The following is a 21,118-nucleotide window of genomic DNA, read 5'->3' on the forward strand; positions in this document are numbered from 1 at the left end:
CTTATTTCATTTGCTAGGCCCTCCAGTACAATCCTGAAAAGTAGTCATGAGACAGGAGACATTTGCCTTGTTCCAGATCTTAGGAAGAAAAGTGCTAGTTTCTTACCATTAAGCATGGTGTTCGTTAGAGGTTTTTGGTAGACATTCTGTATCAAGTTGAGGAAATTCCCATCCATTCCCAGTTAACACAGAGATTTTTATCATGCATGGGTGTTGGATTTGCCAGGTGCTCCCCCGCGTCTTTTGATACGATCATGTGATGTCTCACATAATGTGATGGAATACATCAATTGATTTTCAAATACTGAGCCAGCCTTGCATCGCTGGGATAAGTCCCCCCTGTGCCTGGTGTATAGTTCTCTCCACACTTTTCTGTATTAGATTTGCTAATGTTTTGTTGAGGGTTTTTGCATCGTGGTTCACGGGAGATGCTGATCTATGGTCTCCTTCTTGCAACGGCTTTGCGTGGACTCAGGGCCATGCAGGCCTCCCAGGCTGAGTTAGGACGTGTCCCCTCTGCTTCGCCTCCTGGAGGAGGCCGGACACGGCTGCGTATGCTGTTTCTAAAACACCTGGTCGGATCCACCGGGGAAGGCATCTGTGCGATATGATTGATGTTTCCCAGAGTTATTAGTTATTGATTCAGTTTCTTTAATAGACACAGGCCTGTCCAGATTGCCATTTTCTCCTGCGTGACTTTCGGCGCGTTGCGTCCTCAAGGACTGAGCCCATTCCGTTTCCTCTACCAAATTTGTGGGCACAGGCTCTTCACCGAGTTCTCGGAGGGCCTCTCCTTCACTTCTGGTTTTAGTGGTTTGTGTTCTCTCTCTTTTTTCTTTGTTAGCCCGTTTCAGTTCCAGCTCTCAATCCTTTGAAGCTGTATCTACAGAGGAAATTGCTCAATCACAGGGTAATTGATCTTTGATTTTTTGGAGGGCCCTCCTTTCTGCTGTCGACAGTGGCTCACAGGTTTACATTCCCGCCAGCAGCACACGGGGCCCTGATGAGTCCATCCGCGCGGGCTCTCCTTCCTGACCGCCACAGCTTGTCCGCGTGGCTGTGCCCCGCCTCCTCCGTCCCTGTATCTACCCAGTGACAGCCACTTGACTAACTGCGGTTCCCGCAAGGCTGTCAGCTGACTCCTCAAAAGAAACCTTGCAGGCCAGAAGGGACTGGCAAAAAGTATTCGAAGTGACCAAAAGCAGGGACCTACAGCTTAGACCACTCTGTCCAACAAAGCCATCCTTTAGAATCAGAAGGCAGATAAAGGGCCTCCCAGACACGGTGAAGCTAAAGGAAGTGATCATCAGCAAGCCACTATTATAGGAAATGTGAAAGGGACTTATTTAAGGAAAAGAAGATCAAAACTATGGACATTGAAATGGCAACAAATTCACATCTATCAACCACTGAATCTAAAAAAACAAACAAACTAAGCAAACAACCAGAACAGGAACAGAATCATACATATGGAGATCACTGGGAGGGTCAGCAGTTGGGAGGGGGTACGGGGGGGGGGGGGGTGGAGAATGGGGGAGAAGGTACGGGGATTAAGGAGCACAAAGCAGTAGGTTCAGAATAGGCCGGGGGAGGTTAAGAGCGAGTAGAGGAAACGGAGTTGCGGCAGAACTTTCACGCACGACCGTGGACCAGAACAGAGCAGGGGGATCGCCGGAGGGAGCGGCGGGCGCTGGGTGGGGGGCACGGGGGGAAACACTGGGACAGGTGTAATAGCAAAACCGATAAAAAAACGAAGGAAACCCCAGGGCTCCCCCGGGGGCAGGCGCACGACATCGGCTCCACCAGTTCCGGAAGTGAGGCCGGGGGCCCAGGCTCACACTGAGCACAGAGTGTGACTTCTTCTGGCCTCGGTGACCCGTGAGCAGCAACCCGTCACCCAGCCTAAACCAGCGACCCACCCTGAAGCCTGCTCTGGACTTTCTGGAAAAAAATTCCCACTCCTTCTTTTTGTCACTGACCCCCCCGCCCCCGCCCCCGCCAAGGTTTCAGGCCTGGAGCGGCTGCGGGCGTTTTCGGCCACGAGGGAGACGGCCGTCTGAGGACGCGGGCGGCTGGGCAGGAGGGGCGCCGAGTGCGCTCCGTTAGTCGCCGGCTGTGAGGAGGCCCCGCCCACTCCCCCCCCCACCCCCGGGCTGGCCGTGAACACCGTTCACCCCGCAGCAGCGAGCTGGTGGGGCCTCGTGATAGGCGACCCTTTGCGGCATTTTGTCCTTGGTCTTGGGGATATACGAGGGGGAGACCCAAATAAAACCGGAATTTCTTTATAAAAATTGCGTATTTATTCTTATAGGTTTCGACTTCAGTCCCCTCCAAAGTCCTCCCCACGTGATGCAATGCACCGATCGAGGCGCTTTCTCCACGGCTCCAAACAGCGTTTGAACTCCTCAGTGTCGATGCCTTTTAGTACTTTTGCTGTTTTTTTGTGTCACCTCTTCCACCTCGGCAAAATGTTTCCCTTTGGGGACTTCTTTCATCCGGGGAAACAAAAACAAGTCACTGGGTGAGATCGGGGGGAATAGGGAGGGTGGGGCACGGGGGTCGTGCCTTTTGGGGTCAAAAATGGCTCAACACTCAGCGCGCTGTTGGCAGGTATGCTCATAAATCACCATGATGAAATGGGTAAATGCACTGAAAGAACCTTAAAAAAATTCACTGAGGCCGAATGCAGCCTCTCACAACGACACCAGCTGGTGCGCTGATACAGATGGGTTCCTAGGACACTCACCCAGCAGGGGAAGCCTGGGCTAAAAGGGGCCCGTCCTCCAGAAGGTAATTCCAGTTTGTTGGGATCCCCCCTCCTATCATAAGGCAGATTTTTAAAAACTAGTCTTGACTGGTGTGTGCGTTTTAAAGCTCAACCCTTAGATCTTGGTGAACATCCCTGTCTTCTCTGCCCACTCTTTTTACTGGTCCATTTAACTTGGGAATGTTTTAGGAGACCTTTTCACGGGCAGGTTTGCCTTTTTGATCAGTTCTGCTTTCGCCAACGTTAAATGAGGGTGCACACCGGGGGGCCCTCCTGCGGGGGACTGGCATGTGTCCCCCCCGAGGGCTCCAGGTGACGGAGACAGGGGAGCGACTGCCGTTGAACATCAGCTTTACAACCTACTTACCTCTGACAGTGGGGGTTCGGAGAGTGAGGAGAAATGATTAGAGGAGAACATCCAAGACTTTTAAATCGAAACAAAGTTGTCCAGAAAGAGAAGCTCAAAATTGGCCAGGAATAGAGGCTGAGGCACTTGCTGTGCCGCCTCCCTAGATCTGTGCTGCACAGCCGGCAGGCGCAGAAGCGGCAGGGCGGGGTACCCGTCCGGGCATCGAAGGTTCGACTCCTCCCCAGGCATGCCTCCCCCCACCCTGCCGCCTTCTCCCCCCGCCCCCCGCCCCAGTAAAGAGGAGGGAGAAGTCAGGCCCTGCTGGCTCTGTGGGTGCCGATGGCACACATTCTCGGGACCACCCGGGGGCATTCTCTGTAGACGGAATGAAATCCAAAGGTCAGAGGAAAAAACTGATAAATATAATTGCAGTTTCCTCGCGGCACCATATTCGATGACAAGACATTTGACATAGTGACAATTTAATATGAGGAAAGGGGAGAAAGGCCAGACACGCTGTCCGTCGGTAATGACTGATCGTCTGCGCGTTCCCGCCGGGCGTGGGGAGGGGGCAGCTCTCATAAAGAGCTTCTTCACCGGGCCTAAAGGGGGAAGGCGAAAGAAAGGCTTGTTCGTTTCGGTAGAGTCTCCTCTTTCTCTCTACAAGACAAGACGACCCAGTGACATCCAGCCGCGGCCTTGGGGGACGCTGGGCGATGTGCGGGCCATCGAGGTACGGTGCTGAATGAACACTCGATCTTCCTCAGGTTGGGTTTACAAAGCTGACATCCTAATACATGTCTGTTTTGTAAAGGATTGCGCCTACTTCAGAAAAGTGAGTTTGGGAGTGAGTGAGTCAGGACCCCTCCGCTCGCGCAGCGACCCCTGCGTCACTGAACCTGGAGTTACCAGTCCTTAGACCGTTGGCTCTCACGATTGCATCTAGGGTCTGAGCATTGCGCTTGGCGACGATGTTGCTGCTAAATAATATTTGAATGAATGAGTTGATGGACTGATGGCTCCACTCATCGACGAGCTCCTTCGGGTGGTTTGAAGAATGTGACACCAGATCAATGTTCCCAACAGAGCTCGACTGCTTTCCCCTCGTGTAACCGAGGCGAAGGGCAGCTTGGGTAGTGAAGGTGGAACTTTTTAGGCCTAGGGTGGATTTCAGGGCCCAGGCAGGTGTTGTTTACTCTTCCAGAGTTTTGAGAAGACGCTGGACTGGAGATACGCACTCGGCCTTCCCGGCTCTTAGACGGCGCACAAGGCTGCGGACAAGATGAAGGCAAGACGCCTCCGAAGACTGTCTCTGGCCCATTTCCGGGGCTTTCGGGAGGCGGGTCCAAGACGCCTGACTGAGAAGGAGTGGCCAGGTGGAGAGGAAGACCAGGGCCTCGGGTAACGAGTAAAGTGGGAGTTTCATAATGGGCGGCGGACGAGTGAGTCCTGGTCAGCGGGTTTGACAACTGGGACGTCGCTGACGTTCATACGGGTGGGTTGGGGCAGTGGAGGGAAGGCTTCTGTTGATGGCGGCGCCTTTCAGAGACGTGCATGCGCAGTGGGACACATCGGGGGGCAGGTGAGACTGCAAGAGCGCATCTGGACATGCTGAGTTTGAGATCCCATCCCAGGGGATCCCAAAGTGATGGAGTCTGTGTCCTTTTGAAGTCAAATAACCTGCGGGGGCACTCTGCTCCTACTCCTCTGCATGGCCGTGCGTAAGTTAGCTCCTTCAAGTGTCAATGGGCTGGAATGTCCTGGAGAGAGCTGGATTCAGTGCATGCAAAACACCTCCTAGGTGTTCGACAAGCGCTAGCTGTCCCTGTGCCCTGGGGCTGAAGATGCCCAGGCCTGGCTGTGGGGAAATCCCGGGGCTGTGGCTGCGACCCGCCTGAGTCCTCGAGGCAGGAGGAGGCCGACGTGGGCCGCGCTGGGCTAAACAGCGCTTCCCAAGAAATGGTCAGATACCGAGCTGTTCACGATGAAACATACCCGGGGTGAGCCGACAAAACCATGCCGTGCCATAGGGCCGAGCCATTAAAAATGAAAAGATGTCCTATACTCACAATAGGGAATGGTATCTGCTCTATATTTTTCCCAAAGTCAAGTTATAAAACAGGTATGTTATCATCTTATTTTTGTATGACTTCGCCACGTGCACAGAAAGGACTCGCAAGGACGCAAGGAGAGCTGCCACAGAGAGGCACCCCAGGTTTGCCGCGTGGGGGTGCGCCCGCGAAGGAGCACGGCTTTCCTCACGGGAGCTTATAACGTGACGCATTTCTGTAGTGTCTGTTAGGTGCCCAATACCGTGTTAGGGCTTCAGGCCCCACGAGGACCGGGACAGGCCAGCTTGTCCTCTTGGGGCCCCGAGCCAGTTGAGTGTGGGGACAGAGCCCCCGTGGCCCACAGCAACATCCCACAGCTGCCGTCGGGGAAGGGGCCTGGGCTCTGAGATGGGGCCGGGCGTCCCGGGTTCCGGAAGGCCTCGTGCGGAGCTGACTCAGTCCTTCCGTGACTCCTGGGCACCTCTTCTTCCCCTACATCTGGGGCTCTGTTGGGGAGCCCCAGGGAGAGCTGCGGGAACTCTTTTACTGGAAGAGGGTCTACTTCAGCGTCTCTGGGCTCTGGTGACTCACAGAGGGGGGCTGTCTCTGGGACAGGAACCTGCCCACCACAGACAGCGGCAGGTCCACCTGCTGGGCGCATGCTGCTGACATAACCGCCTGCTGATGGCAGGGTCAGGGCCGTGGCCCAAACCTCCCTCCGCGAGGACCATGGAGCAGAGAGGGACTCGTTCTGGGAGGGCACCGACAGCAGCCAACCTGGGTCGGCACAGAGGAGCCGAAGGCTCCATCCGCAGACGCTCACAGCCTCCCGGGTCAGAGCCGGAGCGCGGGGCTCCGGGTGCGCCTCCCGAGGGCCGGGCTCTCGGCAGGGACCAGGCGCCCGCAATCCCTCATGCTGGAGTGGCCCGTCTACCCGGGCGAGCAGCCTGGCAGGCGGTGGGGGAAGCCCTGGAGCCCGACGTTCCCAAGTGCCCCCAAAGGTCGGAAATACCCACGCTGGTAAGCTGCCTCCTGCCAACGGGACGAGACGCACTCATCCCTAAGAGCTCATATAGATACCCAAGCCCCGTTAAAGGGTTACTGCCCATTTTTCTAAAGCGGAGGTAGAGGGAAACGTACGTGGTTACCGCTGACCGATCGGCTGGCCCATCACGCGGGGGTTCGTGTTGTGAGCAAGTGCGACAGGCTTTGGCTAACTTAGGCAAGACGGGGACCGGGCGCAAAAGGACGGAGAAGCCGCCGAACAAAACGGGGCTTGGAAGGGACAGTGGCATCAGAAGCGGCACCAAGGATCGAGGGAGTGGAATCTAAGGACAGGGTCCCAAGGGAGCGGCTGGCACAGTGACTCCGTGGGAACCACGCTGTGCCCATAGGAAAGCCCTGGGGAGGGAGGGACCTCACGGGCCCAGCCGTGCCCCCCCCCCCCCGCCCCCGCCGAGGGACAAGGGCAGGGCGCCGCCCCGCCCCGGGAGATCCACAGGAGGGGAAGGCGCCTCCCCCGGGGGGATGACGGCAGCTCCATCAGAAGCAGAGGGGCCGCGCTGTGCGGGTGCGAATGCTTTCGGATGCTGTCCGGGAGCCCGGCGAGACCCACCCGCTTGCCCGCCGCGCTGGTCCTGGGGTGCCCGCTACAGGCCCCTCCGCGGAGGCAGCCTTCCGGCTGAGAACCAGAGAAACCCGCTGGGGAGGCTCCGCCAGGAGGGCGTTTCAGCTCCAGGGCAGCGAGCGCAGAGGCCCTGAGGCCGGAGCAGGCCAGGCCTCTGAGCACCTGCAAATCCCGAGGGCTCGTGGCCCAGAGGAAGAGCGGGCGCGCGGCGGGCGGGGCGAGAGGCCGGCGGGGGCGGGGCGAGAGGCCGGCGGGGCGGGGCGAGAGGCCGGCGGGGCGGGCTCTGTGGGGAGGTCGCGGGGCATTGTGGGACAGGCGAGGGGGAACCGCCGGGGCCCTTCAGCCGTCTGTCCTTGAACGAGATAATCACCGTATCTCGCCGTGTATAATGCGCACCCACGATTTTGGCCCAAATTCTCAGGAAAAAAAATCTTTCGTTTTAATTTTTAAGTTCAACTATGTATTTACTTATACTTAGAAACAAAACTGATCATTGTTTTCCAGGGTATTATTCTGCATACGGATATCGTTCTTGCTTTCCAGAGTTACCCTTTTAATGCATGAGCATAAATAAATGAATTAAAAACATTTATATAGGTACAGAATTAGTACTACCCGTGTATAATGCACATCCTTATTTTTTCCTCAAAAATTTGGGGAAAGAAATACGCAATATATGTGGCAAAATACAGTAACGTCTCTGAGCCCCATTTATTTCACCTTCTTTAAGGTGGTCTAATACGTCCCTCAGGGAAAGCTGTGGTTTAGAATTCGGGGTTCCCAGCATTACGGAACATGTTATGGCACACAGCGGTTTTTGTTTGTTTGCTTTTTACATAACACTGCTCCCCCCCCCCCCCCAACAGTTTGATGCAGTTCTTTACAATCCACCATTATTCCTGCCGATAAACGTGGGGTGAAAGCAAGACAAAGTCTAGGGTCTCAGTTTGGTTTGGATACGAAAGGAGCTTCCTACAAAACTGCCCAAAATAAGCAAATGAGTTAGTAAGAAGGAAACAGAAAACGGGTGGTTTTGGAGCGCCTGGGATCTCACAGACACAGACGCGGGGAGTCCCGGGGAGGCGAAGCTCCCCCCGAACCCCCGCCCCCGCTCTGTGGGCGTCGCCCCAGGTGTGCGCTTGTGGGTGACAGCTTGTCACGCCGCAGACATAATGGGACCAACTGGGAACACCGTGCCAACCAACCCCCAGGAAGAGAACGAGCCTCTCACATGTCCAGGTCCGACCCCCTCCCACAAAGGGCGCCACGCAGGCCCCTCCACGCGGCAACTCGTTCAATTAAGGTAACAGATGTCACCCCTGGGCGAGTCCCGGGCGCCTCTGTTTAATTGGACGCTCACTCACTCGGCGGTGACTGGTGAAAACCAGTCCAAACCGCCACTGTAGGCGGTCCCTTGTAGGAGGTTTTGTTTTGGTTTCTGCCCCCCACAATTAAACTGAACACACAATGCCCCTGGTGCACATCCATCTAGAAGAGGCGTCGTTACTGGCGCAGGAGTTCACCATGAGCAATCAGGTCCCGGTGGAACAATTCCCTGGGTTGGCCAGGCCGCACTCCTGTGTCGGCCGTCAGCCTGCAGGCCGGGGGCCCGCGGCCCGGGGGACGCAGCAGGAAACGCCCCCACGCCAGGCCGGGGAGGAGCCCGGTGTTTGCGATGGCAGGGCCCAGCTGCCGCTTTCCTGCTTGGGTTTTAAAGAACCCGGGAGGAGGCATGCCTGACAACACACCACGCACCTCAGGTGACAGAGGAAACAGAGACAAAAGGCAGGGAAAACACCGGTGAATTTGCAGAACCTCCAGGAAAGACATTATTTAACCATCTGCGGGGGACCGCAAAGAGCCCTGAGCTGACGTCGGGAAGGAAACGGGTCCTCACCAGCGGCCAGGGCGACCCTGAGGGGTCGGTCGCAGACCTTCCTGCCCTCAAGTTCTCACGGGCCCCGCCAGGGACACAGGGGAGCCAGGCCCACTGTCCCCAGGGCCTGGCGGGGAGGCGCCCCAAGAGGGGGTGAGAGGAAGCTCTCACGGCACACTTGGCTTGTACTTGAAAATAAGAGTATTAATGGTGAACATAAGAAAGCACACTCTTTTTCTTTTTTAATCCTCATCTGAGGACATGTTCATTGATTTTAGAGAAAGGAAGGCAGAGAGAGAGAAAGAGAGAGAGGGAGAGAGAATGGATGTGAGAGAAAAACGTTGACTGGTTGCCTCCTGCAGGAGCCTAGGCTGGGGATCGAACCCGCAACCTCTTGGTGTGCGGGAAGATGCTCCAACCCACTGAGCACCCGGCCAGGGCAACATACTCTTCTTTTACATTTTCTTGAAACGTATACCCTTTGGGGCAAGCCTTCTTATTTTCATTTTCGACAGAGAAACAGAAGCCGCAGCATGCTACCTTTACTTTTCCTCTAAAGAAAGAAAACAGTAATTCAAGAGAAAACATGAAGGCCAACGGGCGGACATGGCATCTTACAGGGGCCAGGCCGGACGGGTGGCCGCCGGGAGATTCTGTGCCCTCGCTGAAAAGAAAGGGGCTTCTCATCCCTGGCCGGCGATCGGCCACGGAGCGGCAGGCCGGCTCGGCAGACCGCCCACTAATTAAAGATAAATCAGAGCCCTGGATGCCATGGCAACCTCCAAACTTCAACAGCTGGGATCTGATTGAAAAGATCAGACACGACGTCGGCTACTGTGCAGCGCTGGCCACAGACGTGCTGCCTGCCGGCCGAACTCAGGCGCCCCTCCTGGCCTGGGGGCTTCCGGGATCCTCCCGTGGCTGCCTGCTGGGACCCGAAGCCCCGCTCTTGCTGAAGGGCTCCCTTCGGTCTGGACGTCCTGGTCCGCGTGCCTGTGCATGACAGCGGTCCGTCATGAGAGTGGCCGAGGGTCCTCCCACCCGTTTCCTCATCCGCCTGGAAACTGGGAGCTGGAAGGACTGGCGAGTCTCAGGTGCTGGGAAGCCACACCTGAGAGAAGTTCTGGAACCATTGTCCAAACCATGCCCTCGTCTGTTTTTTACGCATCACCCCCTGCCGGACCCCTCCCCCCACCACTCGTGCGCCCCCTCTCCTCCCCGCTGCGTGTCCGGCTGGCAGGCGGGGCCCTCAGGTGTGCGGGGACAGAGCGGGTGAGGCCCGCTGGCCCGGAGCCCTGCCGTTCAGAGGCTGCATTCGCTCCGTGGACGGCTCCACAACCTCTGGGCCCTCGGCTACTCGGCTCCCTTCCTGCATCAGAACGGGGGTCCCCAACCTGCAGCCTGAGGGCCACGTGCGCTCCGGGTGGCCGTGAATGTGGCCCAACACAAAGTCGTAAACTCACTTAAAACATGACGGGATTATTTTGCGATGTGTCCTAATGTATTTCTTGTGTGGCCCAAGACAACTCTTCTTCCTCCGGTGTGGCCCGGAGACACCCCACCGCTGGACGCCCCCCGGGGGGCTGCGTTTCAACCGCGGGAGGGGCTGCCCGGGGGCAGAGCGGGGCCGGGGAAGAAGAGCGCAGAGGCGGCGAAGGGGAGGAGGGGGACGGAGGCGCGCTGACCGAAGGACCCCACGGAGAGGGACCCCACCAGCCGGGCGAGGCGGACGGCGCGGGAGGGGCCGGCGCCCGGAGGGGCGCGCGTCCTTGAGAAAATGAAACAGTGACAGTAATTTTAAAGCGCATTGTTTTTTCCTGAGTCAGAACATATTGAATTCACCTCAAAAACGGTTTTCTTGGTGTTAAGAGCAGCCAACCTCATTTTTCTGTAACAACTTTATGCGTCCTTTGGAACAAACCGCCTCTTTCGGAATAAAACCCTTCAGAGCGAATCGATACGTGGGAGAGCCAACGTGTGGGGAAGTGACTGAATGTATAAAAAGCGCCGTCCGAGTCCGGCCTCGCGTCTCTCGCACTGGCCACGGGACACAGTCCACGCATCCCTCTCTCGCTGCCCCTGCCCCGCCCCCGGCCATGGCCACGCTTCCTGAAGGTCGGGGTCCAGGCCCTCACACGACTCCCGCTTCCCCGCGCACCCCCCGCGGCCCTCCCCAGCCCCGCCTCCTCCCCGCGGGCCGGCGGTCGGTGGGTCTGGCCGGGGCAGAGGGCCGGCTCACCCTGCCCTCCCACAGCCCGGACCCAGCGCCTCCTGCCTCCTTGGGAAGCAACCCCCCCCCCCCACGCCTTTAACTCCTTCTCTGCCAGCGTGGTCCCCCCAGGCTGCACCCGTGCCCGTCCTAGTGTCTTCCATCCGGCCCAGACCCCCGCTGCCACCGGGGGGCACCTCCGTGCGGCGCCCTGACTCCGCTCCCTGGGCGTCGGTCAGCGTCGGCGGGATGTCCCCCCGCGTGTGGCTGCGTGTTTCAGCCCCGAGAGCCCGGATCTCACTGAACGTGCTTATTTCCAGGGTACTCCTGGCTTCACGGTCACCGCACCAAAGGGCCACAGGGCGTGGCCCTCCTCCCGACCCCTCAGGGACACCGGACAACGCCAGGCACAGCGTGTTCATGAGACTCCCTTACGCAGAACCCAGAACACCCCAGCTCCTGGCTCTCCTCACGTCTGACCAATTGCCTGGTTCCTTTCTCTCTCCCATGCGCTTGACCCAGTTCAGAAGCGTCGATCCGGAACACTTCGGCTTTTCCATTTTCTCTCATTAAACCTTATGTGCCCCCGTATCATGTCGGAGGAGATGAGGTGGGAGTGACGTCCCTCGTCCCAGTCTGTCCCATGAGCGCCCACTGCCGCCCTTCAAGCACAGCTGGTACACGCGTGAGACACACCAGGCCGATCTGCGCCCAGGCGCCCGCGCGCTCCGGCGTCGCGCCCTCGGTGCGCTAACGCCCGCTCTGAGCCCGGGCTCCGGACCTGAAAGCGGGGGTGACTCGTGTCAACGATCTCATCACGCTTTTCTGGGGACTGAAAAGAACGCATGTGACGTGTTTAGTGCACAGCACAGTCAAGGCTGAAAGGAAGCTGGATGTGCTATCGCTGACTAGTGGAGTACTAGCAAGGACCGTAACATGACCAAGAAACGCAAGGAAAGAGCCAAACACGGAGAAGCCTGTGTCCTGGCGTTCAATGTAAAAGGGGGCGAGGAGACCCGTGCCCAATTCCCCGACTCTGTCCCGTTCCTCGGCCGGACCCCAGGACCCTCCCAGCGACGCCCCGCCCCGGCTCAAACCTCCCTCCACACTCTTCCCATCTGCCTATGTCTCATTCCCGCTTCCCCCACCGCTGACACATCCCAGCGCCACCTTCCCCGCCAGCCTCCAGGAGTCAGAGGATTTGCGTTGGTCGATTCATTCATTTCGTGCAAAAATATTGAGAATCTACGGCGCCAGGTAGACACAGCTCCCGGAGCGGGGGGTGGGGCGGGGGCGGCTATGCCAGACGCACACAGCGCGTGGCCCATGGCCTCCCAGCCCGAGACGGAAAGGAACGTTAATGAAATAACTATGCCTGTAAATATACGGTTTATGACTGCCAAAGAGGGGGTAGGAGAGAGAGAGAGGGAGGGGGGATGAAAAGAAAAAAGAAGGAAGGAAGAGAGGAGAAAAGGAAGGAAGGAAGGGAGGGAGGAGGGAAGGGAGGAAAGAAGGAAGGAAAAACCACCCATAGTGCCGACTCCCAGGGAGCCCCCTATTGACACGTTGGGGGGTTTCTTCCAGGCTTCTTGCCATGCACGTGTATCAAAATACCTGTGTGTGCATTTGTTGAAGACTACGGAATAAAAATCTAAGTGTTGTTAAAAATACAATTTTAACTGTGTCAAACGAAAACTGCCCTTTAAACCATGGAAGCACCGTTTTGCCCCTTTTCCTGTGACAGCCGTGGACCTCTGACGCACACGGGGTCACGCCTGTGTCTCACACACGCTTTGCACATGGATGTGTGGGACAAACACGTGCCGACCACACTGGCGGGGGAAGCGACGTGGGAAGTCCCATCCAGTGGGAGATCTGAGCAAGTGCTGGCTTCACAGAAACCCGGTGAGAGGCCCTGGTAGTGGTCGCTGTGTCCACACAAGGGGCAGCAAGGACAGAGGCCACGACGGGGCCGAGGACGGACTAACAGGAGAGGGTTGTCGTGGGCGACACTTTAATCAGGCACTGCCTTTCGACCTCATTTAAACCCTTCAAATAAAAATCCAGGTCCCTGCCCGCACCTCCCGAGGCAGGACGCGGCCACGGCCGCGTCGGGGGAACAGGCGGCGGGTCGCCCTGCCCGAGTCCGGCCACCGCGCCAGTCTGGACCGTAACACAGTGCGGAAGCGCTCCCAAGGCAGGAAGGCTCAGGGCGGAGGGTCGGCGCGGCCGGGCCCTTCCAAACAGGACACGCCGCCTCTCTAAGCTCTGGGCAGCTGTGCTTCGGGGGCGTTGGAGCCACACCTCCTTCCTCCGCGGCTCCAGGAGGGGCAAGCCGAGGCCACAGGGGGCAAGTCTGGATGTCCAGGTCTGGGTTTCCAGGGCAGGGATGGCTCTGTGCATTTCCACGCTGCATGTGCAAGTTAAAGTGCCAGGGTGCCACCACCACGCAGGGCACCAGGTTCTGCCCAGAGCAACGAGGCCACGGGCCTCGGCGACACGGTTCTGCCCCCAGGCAGGAGGGCGCCCTTATCAGGGAGAGGCGCCGCCTCTCAGGACTGCAGTGACGTGACTGTTCCCCAGGCGGGACCCCTAAGAGGAGGGACCTCCCTGCAGCAGCCCAGGAGGTGTCCCTAGGGCAGGTTTCCCTTGAAGGGCGCGTACGTGGATGGGCCTTGGGAAGGAGAGAGAAGGCCGGAAGGAATCAGCTCCGCTCGCCGGCTGCGGTTCCACGGGCCTTTCGGGGAAACACCCGCGGTCGCCTCGCCCTGCCTCCCAGATGGCGTCTGCCAGGGGCGTTTCACACCTTGTGCGCGTGGCGCGGGCTGCGGCCCTGGGCTGGGACCTTCCTCCATGTCGTACACAGATGTCAGCTCTCCCAAAGGCCTCTGGGAGGAGAGGCAAACCGCGGCCCTGAGCCAATTTCTCTGCAGAAGCAGGCCTCAGTGTCACTGGACAAGACACGTGCATTTTATTCCTGCTTCGGTCGAGTGTTCTCATAAGATGTGAGACTTGATCTGCGTGCGCTGCGGGACCAGGCGCAGGAAACCTCGGTTCAGCCCGGGAGGAAGCGCCACAGGTCATCTTACTGCGGCTCCAGGACGGGCTGCAGCGGCCGGCGAGTGCTCGCTCCGGTCCCCTGGTCTGGCTGCCACCTTCGTGCTGTTACTGAGCTGACCTCCTGGAAGGCCCTGGCGCGTGCTCCTTCCTGGCCCTTCCTGCTCCGGGGCTCCTGCTGAATCCGTTCTCCTGGCTGTTCCTCTGTCCCCGCCGTCCGCTGTCTCAGCCCCCCGCCCCGGCCCTGGGCTCCGCTTCCGCCGGCACCCTGCCCGGGCCTTCCTCGGGGCGCCGGCCTCTGGCTCCCAGGGGTTCTGTTCCACCGAGCTCTCTCAGCGTGAACTCGCTCCCTACTCAGCTTCCTTCCTAATGGCGATTGTCGCCTCTGCTCCCTGCGGGCGTCTACTCCTCTGCGCCAGGCAGGGTCCTAGACGCGAGGGTTGCAGGCGGGGACGCAACGGGCACAGAGGCCCACGTCACCACGAGGGTCCGGGAGGTGGGAGAGGGCGGCGCCGTGGGCAGGACTGTGCCCCACGCAGCCCAGCACTGCGGGTGCTGAGCTGGGGGAGGGCCCGGAGCCCCGGCCTTAACCCAGAGAAGGCCCGTGTGGACGCGGTTTCAGCTTCCAAGGGCTTGAAAAACCAAACATGAGGATATATTTTAAAAATAGTCCACATGTGAACATTAAGCCAGCATTTCTGAATCTATATCTACCAAGGTAAATACAGCATCACCATGTGATCAAATAAAACAGAGACTTTTTTTAACTATGTTAATGTCGTTTCTCTTATTTCTGTCATAAACTCATCTGTAAGCAGTTGGTTAGTTAAATATCACTTCAGAGGTAGCGTTTGGCAAAATATTTCTAAACGTAGACCCCAGGGGTCATAAAGTTCCAGTATTTTGTACTTAAGAGCTTAATAATTTTTATTCAAACGTTGAAGACTTTCCTTTTGCTTCTTAAGAGTCCACATTTCAAAGAGAACTGGGGCTAGGAGGTCAGCAAGCTAGAAACCATAACCCTGGGCACAGTGGAGAATTTCGTCTTTTGTGGCATCAAACAATTTCAGTCTTTTCCTGAAGAAGGAATTCTGAAGTTTCTCTCTCATGAATACCGCGTGTGACCGCTTTTGCTCAGCAGCCACTTAATTATGTGTCTCCTTTGTCAGAGAAGAAAGAGAAAAGTGGCAGGACTTCTCTGCCAGCGAGGACGTAACAGGAAAACCCTCCCCATCTCTCACCCCTTCCAGAAATCATGAGACGTTCTGCTGAGCTCGTCTGTCTCAGAAGTTAAAAACCAGCGGCCCACAGAGTGTCCGTGGTTCCTGGGTGTGTGGTCCATATCGTACTAATGTTAACATAAAAAATTAGTAACTAGTTGCTGAGATTTAAAAATTAAGATAGCTCAGATAGAAGTCCAGATTTCTCATCTCTCTTAAAAAAGGAAACGGGAGGACGGGAAGGCACCTGAAGGGAAGACAGAGGGGCCGGTCCCTTCGGAGGGGCACATACTGGCGTCCCCGCCAGTCCACGACATCAGCCAGCGTTGGGGCTCGCCCGCGTGGCCGGAATGGGTGTATCCACTGCATGCACGCTGCGTGGGGGAGGGCAGAGCTGCAGCCGCAGAGCCGCGCGGAGAGCGAGGCGCCGAGGCTGGCGGTCGGGGGCGGGCCTGGCAGGGCTGGAGGAGCCGGCGACACACAGCGAGGCTTGAGGGGCGTTGGGGAGTCTCCTCCAGCACCTGAACCCTGTTCATCACAGCAGGAGGGGGAGGTGTGGTGAGCCGTGGGGACAGCTAGCGGGCGACCGGCTTTGAGGTGAGCCAAGTGGTAGAAACAATCAACGAAATCCCCTCTCCAGAGGCAAGTCTGGATGTTGATACACCGCTCTCCCAGAGGCCTTTGGTGAGCCCGTGGCCACGGCTGAGTTGCGAGGGCACTGAGCAGTCATCCACGCTGTTCGAAACGCGAGCTCGTGCCTTCTCTCTGAGGGCGCAGGCTAAGGTGGAATCTCCCGGGCGGGGCCGAACGTGGGCCGAGCCGTGGGACGTGTTTGGACCAGCGGAAGTGTGGCGCACACGGCCCGCGTGGCCGGAGCTTCGAGGGCCCATGGGCGTTGGGCACCCCCTCCTGCAGCCCCAGAGCCCCACTGCGCTGCTCCCGCCGCCCGGCTTCCGAGGCGGCCAGGCCCCAGCAGGCCCCCGAGGGCCGCGCGGTGACGGAGCAGTGGCTGTGTGAGGCCCCGCGGCGCGTCTGTCACAGCGGCCACGCTTCGCCTCTCTCACCTCATCCAGGCTCGGTTTTTGACGTGTCTGTCTTGCATCCCCATTATTTTAAAGACACTCTGCCTCTGTATCACGGTTAAATTAAACCTTTCAACACAGCCTCGCCCCGAGCGCCGCCTGTGCGCACACTTGTCATATTGCAGTCACGCCTCCCCGCGCAGCAACCTATGTCACAGCTGTGAGCGGCCACTGCCATGGCACCGGCCGGGGCCCAGTGGGTCCGGCCGCGAGCTCGGACACCGTGTGCCCTCCCGCTCCCAGTCAGGCTCCGGGTTTGAATGCCACTCCCGGTGAATTTAATATGCGTGTGAAGACAGCGTCTGAAAACCATATCAGGGCTGTGCGCACCATCATTAATAGGGACAACAGCCAACAGCGCGGTGCAACGATCTTATTTGCATATGCAAATCCAAAGGGGCACAGGTATAAAGGGTAGGTGCGTACATGCTTTTACAGGCTTCCCCACGGCATCCTTGAGTACTTGACCTTTAGCATCAATTAAAATCATTATGGATACAGCTGGTAAATGTTATCTTATGGGTAATACAGACTCTTGCATAATTACCATTTTCCAGCCGGCTGAGTAGATTACAGGAGAAGGTGGGGGTTATTAGAGGTCTTAGGCGCCCGCCACCGGTGCAGCCGGACCTGACACCTCAAACCACACACACACACACACACACACACACACACACGTGTATGTATTTACTTACGTTGTAGAAACAGCATGCATTCTAAATATAATTCCAGGATAATAGGAAATACACAAGTGAAGAGTTCAGGTATCAGAACAAAAAGCCCTGTTGTTTCAAAAAATGTGGTTAAAGTGATCAAAACCATGTCACCTGCAGAACGAGTTTAGGAATCAGAAATTTACCTTCTAAAAAGGAGAGACTTCACGAGAGACCGAGCAGCTGGTGCCAGACGTGGGAGGGGGCGTCACAGCAAAGAAGTGCGTGCATTTGTTTAGGGGGAAAGGAAGCAGGGCGTGGAAACGTGGGGAAATCTGGAAGGATTTGGGGGACAAGGAAGGAAGCTGCGCCCGGTCCCCCGACTCGGGCGGTGCCGGTGGTCGGCGCGGTCGCCCGCTCTGCGTGCGGGGCGGGAGGGTGGCCGCTGCGGAGTCTCCCGCCCAGAGGGATGACAGAAGCCGTGCTCTGCCCAAGCTCAGTTCCCTGATGAACCTTATTCTTAGACGCCAGAGAGTGAACGCCTCCTCCTGGGACCATTAATAACCGACCAAAAAAATGACGGCCGGTTCATCAAATATTAAAAATATTTCAAGACAGTACCTTTCACTTTCTCTCAGCACGTCCCGTCCTTTCTTCCAGGTGTAGGTGGGTTTCGGAGACGCTGTGGGCTTACACTCAATGACAACCTCGCCTCCTACTTTGACCAGAGTCACCCTTTTCAGGAGGGTCCTTGAGAAATCCGGGCCCGCCGCTGGAAGAGAAGGTGGGAGACAGTTCGTTATTACGGGAGAAAAAACCCTCCTGAACCCTCGGGGTTGCCGTGGGCGGCACCGGCCGAGGTCGAAGCTTTTCTAAAGCGGGGAGAGTTGTGCCGTGAGTTTTGAGGCACTTATGAAAATTTGAGGTGGAACTTACTTGTGGTAAAAGGCACCAGTTGTAAGCGTACAGCTCGAAAGTTTGGCATGCTCCACCACGCAGATCACGGTATACACATTCTGTCACCCACTGAGGCTTTCTTTACCAAAAATGCATGTTCAAGGGGTCACACATGAGTGGGCCCCCGAGCCAGCGAAGCCTGGAGCGTGGCCGGAGGTAAAAGGACAGAACTGGGGCTGACCTACTGCAGGCGCCTCGTGAGGGCCCAGGGCTCTTTGGGAAAGACAGGGCTGCTGGGAAGGTAGGAGGCAGCAGGGAAAGGGGAGAGCAAGCGGGAGATGGACCGGCTCCCCCAGAGGGGCAGGGGGCGGGGCTGCTGAGGGCGGATCCGGCGTCCCGCGCCGGATCGGGGGTCAGAGCCCGCTTGGTGGCAGGGAACGCATGTGCGCGGTGGATAGACAAGGCTGACCACCCACGGGCGAGTTTGCTGAGTACAGCGTGGGTGGCCGCGGCCCCTCCATGCCGCGGCCGCCTCCGCTCTGTCCTAGCTGCCGCGCCTCCGTCGGAGGACGAGCTGGGACGCTGCCATCGAGCCCAGGGCTCGGCTCAGCTCCCGCGCTCGGCGGAGCAGGACACCCGGTGGCTTGCTCTCGGAAACCTCTATTCCACGCTCATCGCCGGTGGTCTGAGAAACTCGCTCACGTTGACGCCACATCTACAGTTGCGCGGAAATAGTATTAAAGAATTATTTCTTTTCTAAAAGGAAAGATACAGATCTGTATCCTCATGAAAAGAATGTAAAAGGTGCCTTTTCGTCAAAATCTCGCTTTCTTCTGAGTTCACTGAAGGAACACGTTCCAGGACCTGCCATGAGCAGGGATTCGGCTCTTAGAAGCTGAACTCCACCATATTTCAATTCCACCTGACTCCTCAGACTTTACCTGATGGAATTTAAGACTTCACGCCCTGCGGTGAGATTTAAGTGCTAACCACCCGTCACCTTCAGAAGGGGGGGGGGGAGGCAGGGGGCGTATGTGGGCAGGAAGACTGGGCGTCAATTTCCTACATGCACCTAACACATATGCTAATAATCAATAAAAAAAAAATGAACGTGCTGCCGTGGAAGTAGGTCAGATCTTTATTAAGTGCTTCGTTGTGAAAAGATCTGCAGTGATTTCCTGAAAGGAAAGGAAGAGGGGAGGTTACTTTTTAACAGGGACGCAACGAATGCCCAGGGGCTGGATTTACCACGCGAAGGAGACATTAAGTCATCGACCCAGCGGGCAGCCGGCGTCTCCGTCCGCGTGCCCGGGCCTCGCAGCGAGAGCCCCGCCGTCCGGGAGTGATTCTGCACACGCGCAGCTTACAGGCAGCCTGCGAGCAGGGGTGCTTCGCCTGCGATACGACCGATGCCTTCCTAGCATTAGCGGCAAGGTCACAGAATAAAAATGTACAGGGTTACGAAAAGGTAGGGCCAGGACAGACCTACTCCGTGTTTATGTACCAACAATAGTAACAAAAACAATGGCCATCCTAGTAAATATATTAGCACGGTTGAAAAGACAAGCTCAAGTCCTAAGAGAGAAATACTTCAGAAGCACAGGCCTCGGGTGCATGTGTGCGGCGCACGCCTAGGAAGATGGCTTGATGGAAGGAGGAGGAAGGGGGGACTGGGTTTGTGGAACTGAGGGAGCGCGGCCTGGGAAGGCGAGGAGAAGCGTCCCGGAGCCCGGCTGCGCGGAGCCGAGAGGAGGACGCAGGGTGAGCGGGAGCCGTGGCCGGCGTGCTCCTGCCTCGGCCAGCGGCGCTGGTGTGTTAATGGGCTCTGTGCCCGGCTGCTTCAACCAGGGAAATACAAGAACAAGGCCAGCGCCGACGTTGTTTGAGACGGCCCCTCCCCCTGTCCCCGGGGGGCGCCCCGAGCGCGCTAACGTGCAAAAAGAACAGACGCGTTTTCATTTTAGGTAAACACCTGAATTGACATATTCATGTAGGGGAAAAAAAAAAAATCAAGTCCCTAGAAGTTTTTTGAAAAGGGTATTTTGTGAAATAGAGTTACAAATTTGCACCAGATAGAACTCCCTTCTTAAAAGTCTGCCTTTCCGCACACATATATTTTCATCATGGTAGGCCGACATTTTTCATCCGTTCTGCAGGAATTCCGTAGTTGATTCTGAAATGAGTTTACATAAATCAAACTGTGCACAACACATAGGTGTAGGTGTCAAAAAACTGCATATTGCTTTTTATGGGATTTGAAACAACACTGTAGCGGCCACAGAGAAGGCAGAAAACACTTGTTCCCATTTCAAAAGCATTTGCACTGCACTATTTACGTGCATACTTTTGGATACGCCAGAGAGGAGACTGGCTCTGAAAGCCTTGTACTAATAAAATGGAATTATAAATTCCAGTTTTTCCCTTTGTCTCCTTCACTGGCTTCATTGACTCCCCGCACGAGCCACCGCGCCCAGCAGTCAGCCCCGCGGCGGGAAGCCCCGCCAGGGCGGGTTTCCTAACAACCTGCCTTCCTGTGAATTGCTGGCACCTGAGGGGCCACTAAGCTTGTGGGCTGACGCTTGGTCCTGCCTGGACCCTGCGTTTGTTCTGACTCCCAAACGTTGGTCCAAGAGAGGCTTGAAGGAGAAGCAAAAGAAGCCTATTCGCCCTGATGTTCTCAGGGAAGCGGTAAGCTCCCCAGGAAGACAGTGGCAGGCCCTGACCTTTGGTGGCACGTGACAAAGTGGGTGCACATGGAAGGCAGAACTTGAGCAAGTTCCCAACAGCTCAGAAAAGAGGAAGCCAACTGTCACGCCGCCCAGGGAAGCCTGAGGGTGGCCCGGATCCCGTGACATCCTTGTGTGCTAACCCTGATAAACTTAGAGGGCAGTACCGGGCGGGGAAAAAGAGTAGGTTTACTACTGTATGTGAAACAGAGCTTATTCTTGTATTGTCACTTATTGATCACTGTATGATTCTCCATACGAACAACTGTAAACCCACTTTTGCCCTGCCCTGCATTTTTTGAACGAACCCCTAGAGGGCGCTGTTCTCCCGTGTTGGACCGAGACATGCCCAGCACCTCCTCGGCTGGAAAACGGCACTTTTTATTATTATCAAGGATTTTAATACGCCGACATTACATTATCTATGAGATGCTTCCGGCTGAGAGTGCTCATGCAATTCTCAGCTGTTTGCTTTTGCTTAATTATATGACCCTTGGTCACACGTCAAGGGTACTTTAAGTGTCCAATAGCACCCTTGGCAACAAAGTTTTGTGCCTTCCTATCATTTCTCAGGAGACAGTGAGAAGGATGCTTCTTGACCGGA

At 56.8% G+C, this 21,118-nt stretch overlaps 1 protein-coding gene across 1 annotated transcript in view; it reads right to left on the bottom strand.

Moving 5' to 3' along the window:
- Window positions 1-21,118, bottom strand: part of LOC129087769 (contactin-4-like) — a 268,769-nt gene that overhangs the window by 65,875 nt on the left and 181,776 nt on the right. The window contains exon 10 of the mRNA XM_054594798.1: window positions 17,513-17,663. Coding sequence (XP_054450773.1) covers window positions 17,513-17,663 — 151 coding nt within the window. The remainder of the gene's footprint in view (window positions 1-17,512; window positions 17,664-21,118) is intronic.

This window comes from Pteronotus mesoamericanus, unplaced genomic scaffold (genome assembly GCF_021234165.1).
Source record: "Pteronotus mesoamericanus isolate MK-2021 breed Mesoamerican mustached bat unplaced genomic scaffold, CSHL_Meso_final scaffold_533, whole genome shotgun sequence".
NCBI lineage: Eukaryota > Metazoa > Chordata > Mammalia > Chiroptera > Mormoopidae > Pteronotus > Pteronotus mesoamericanus.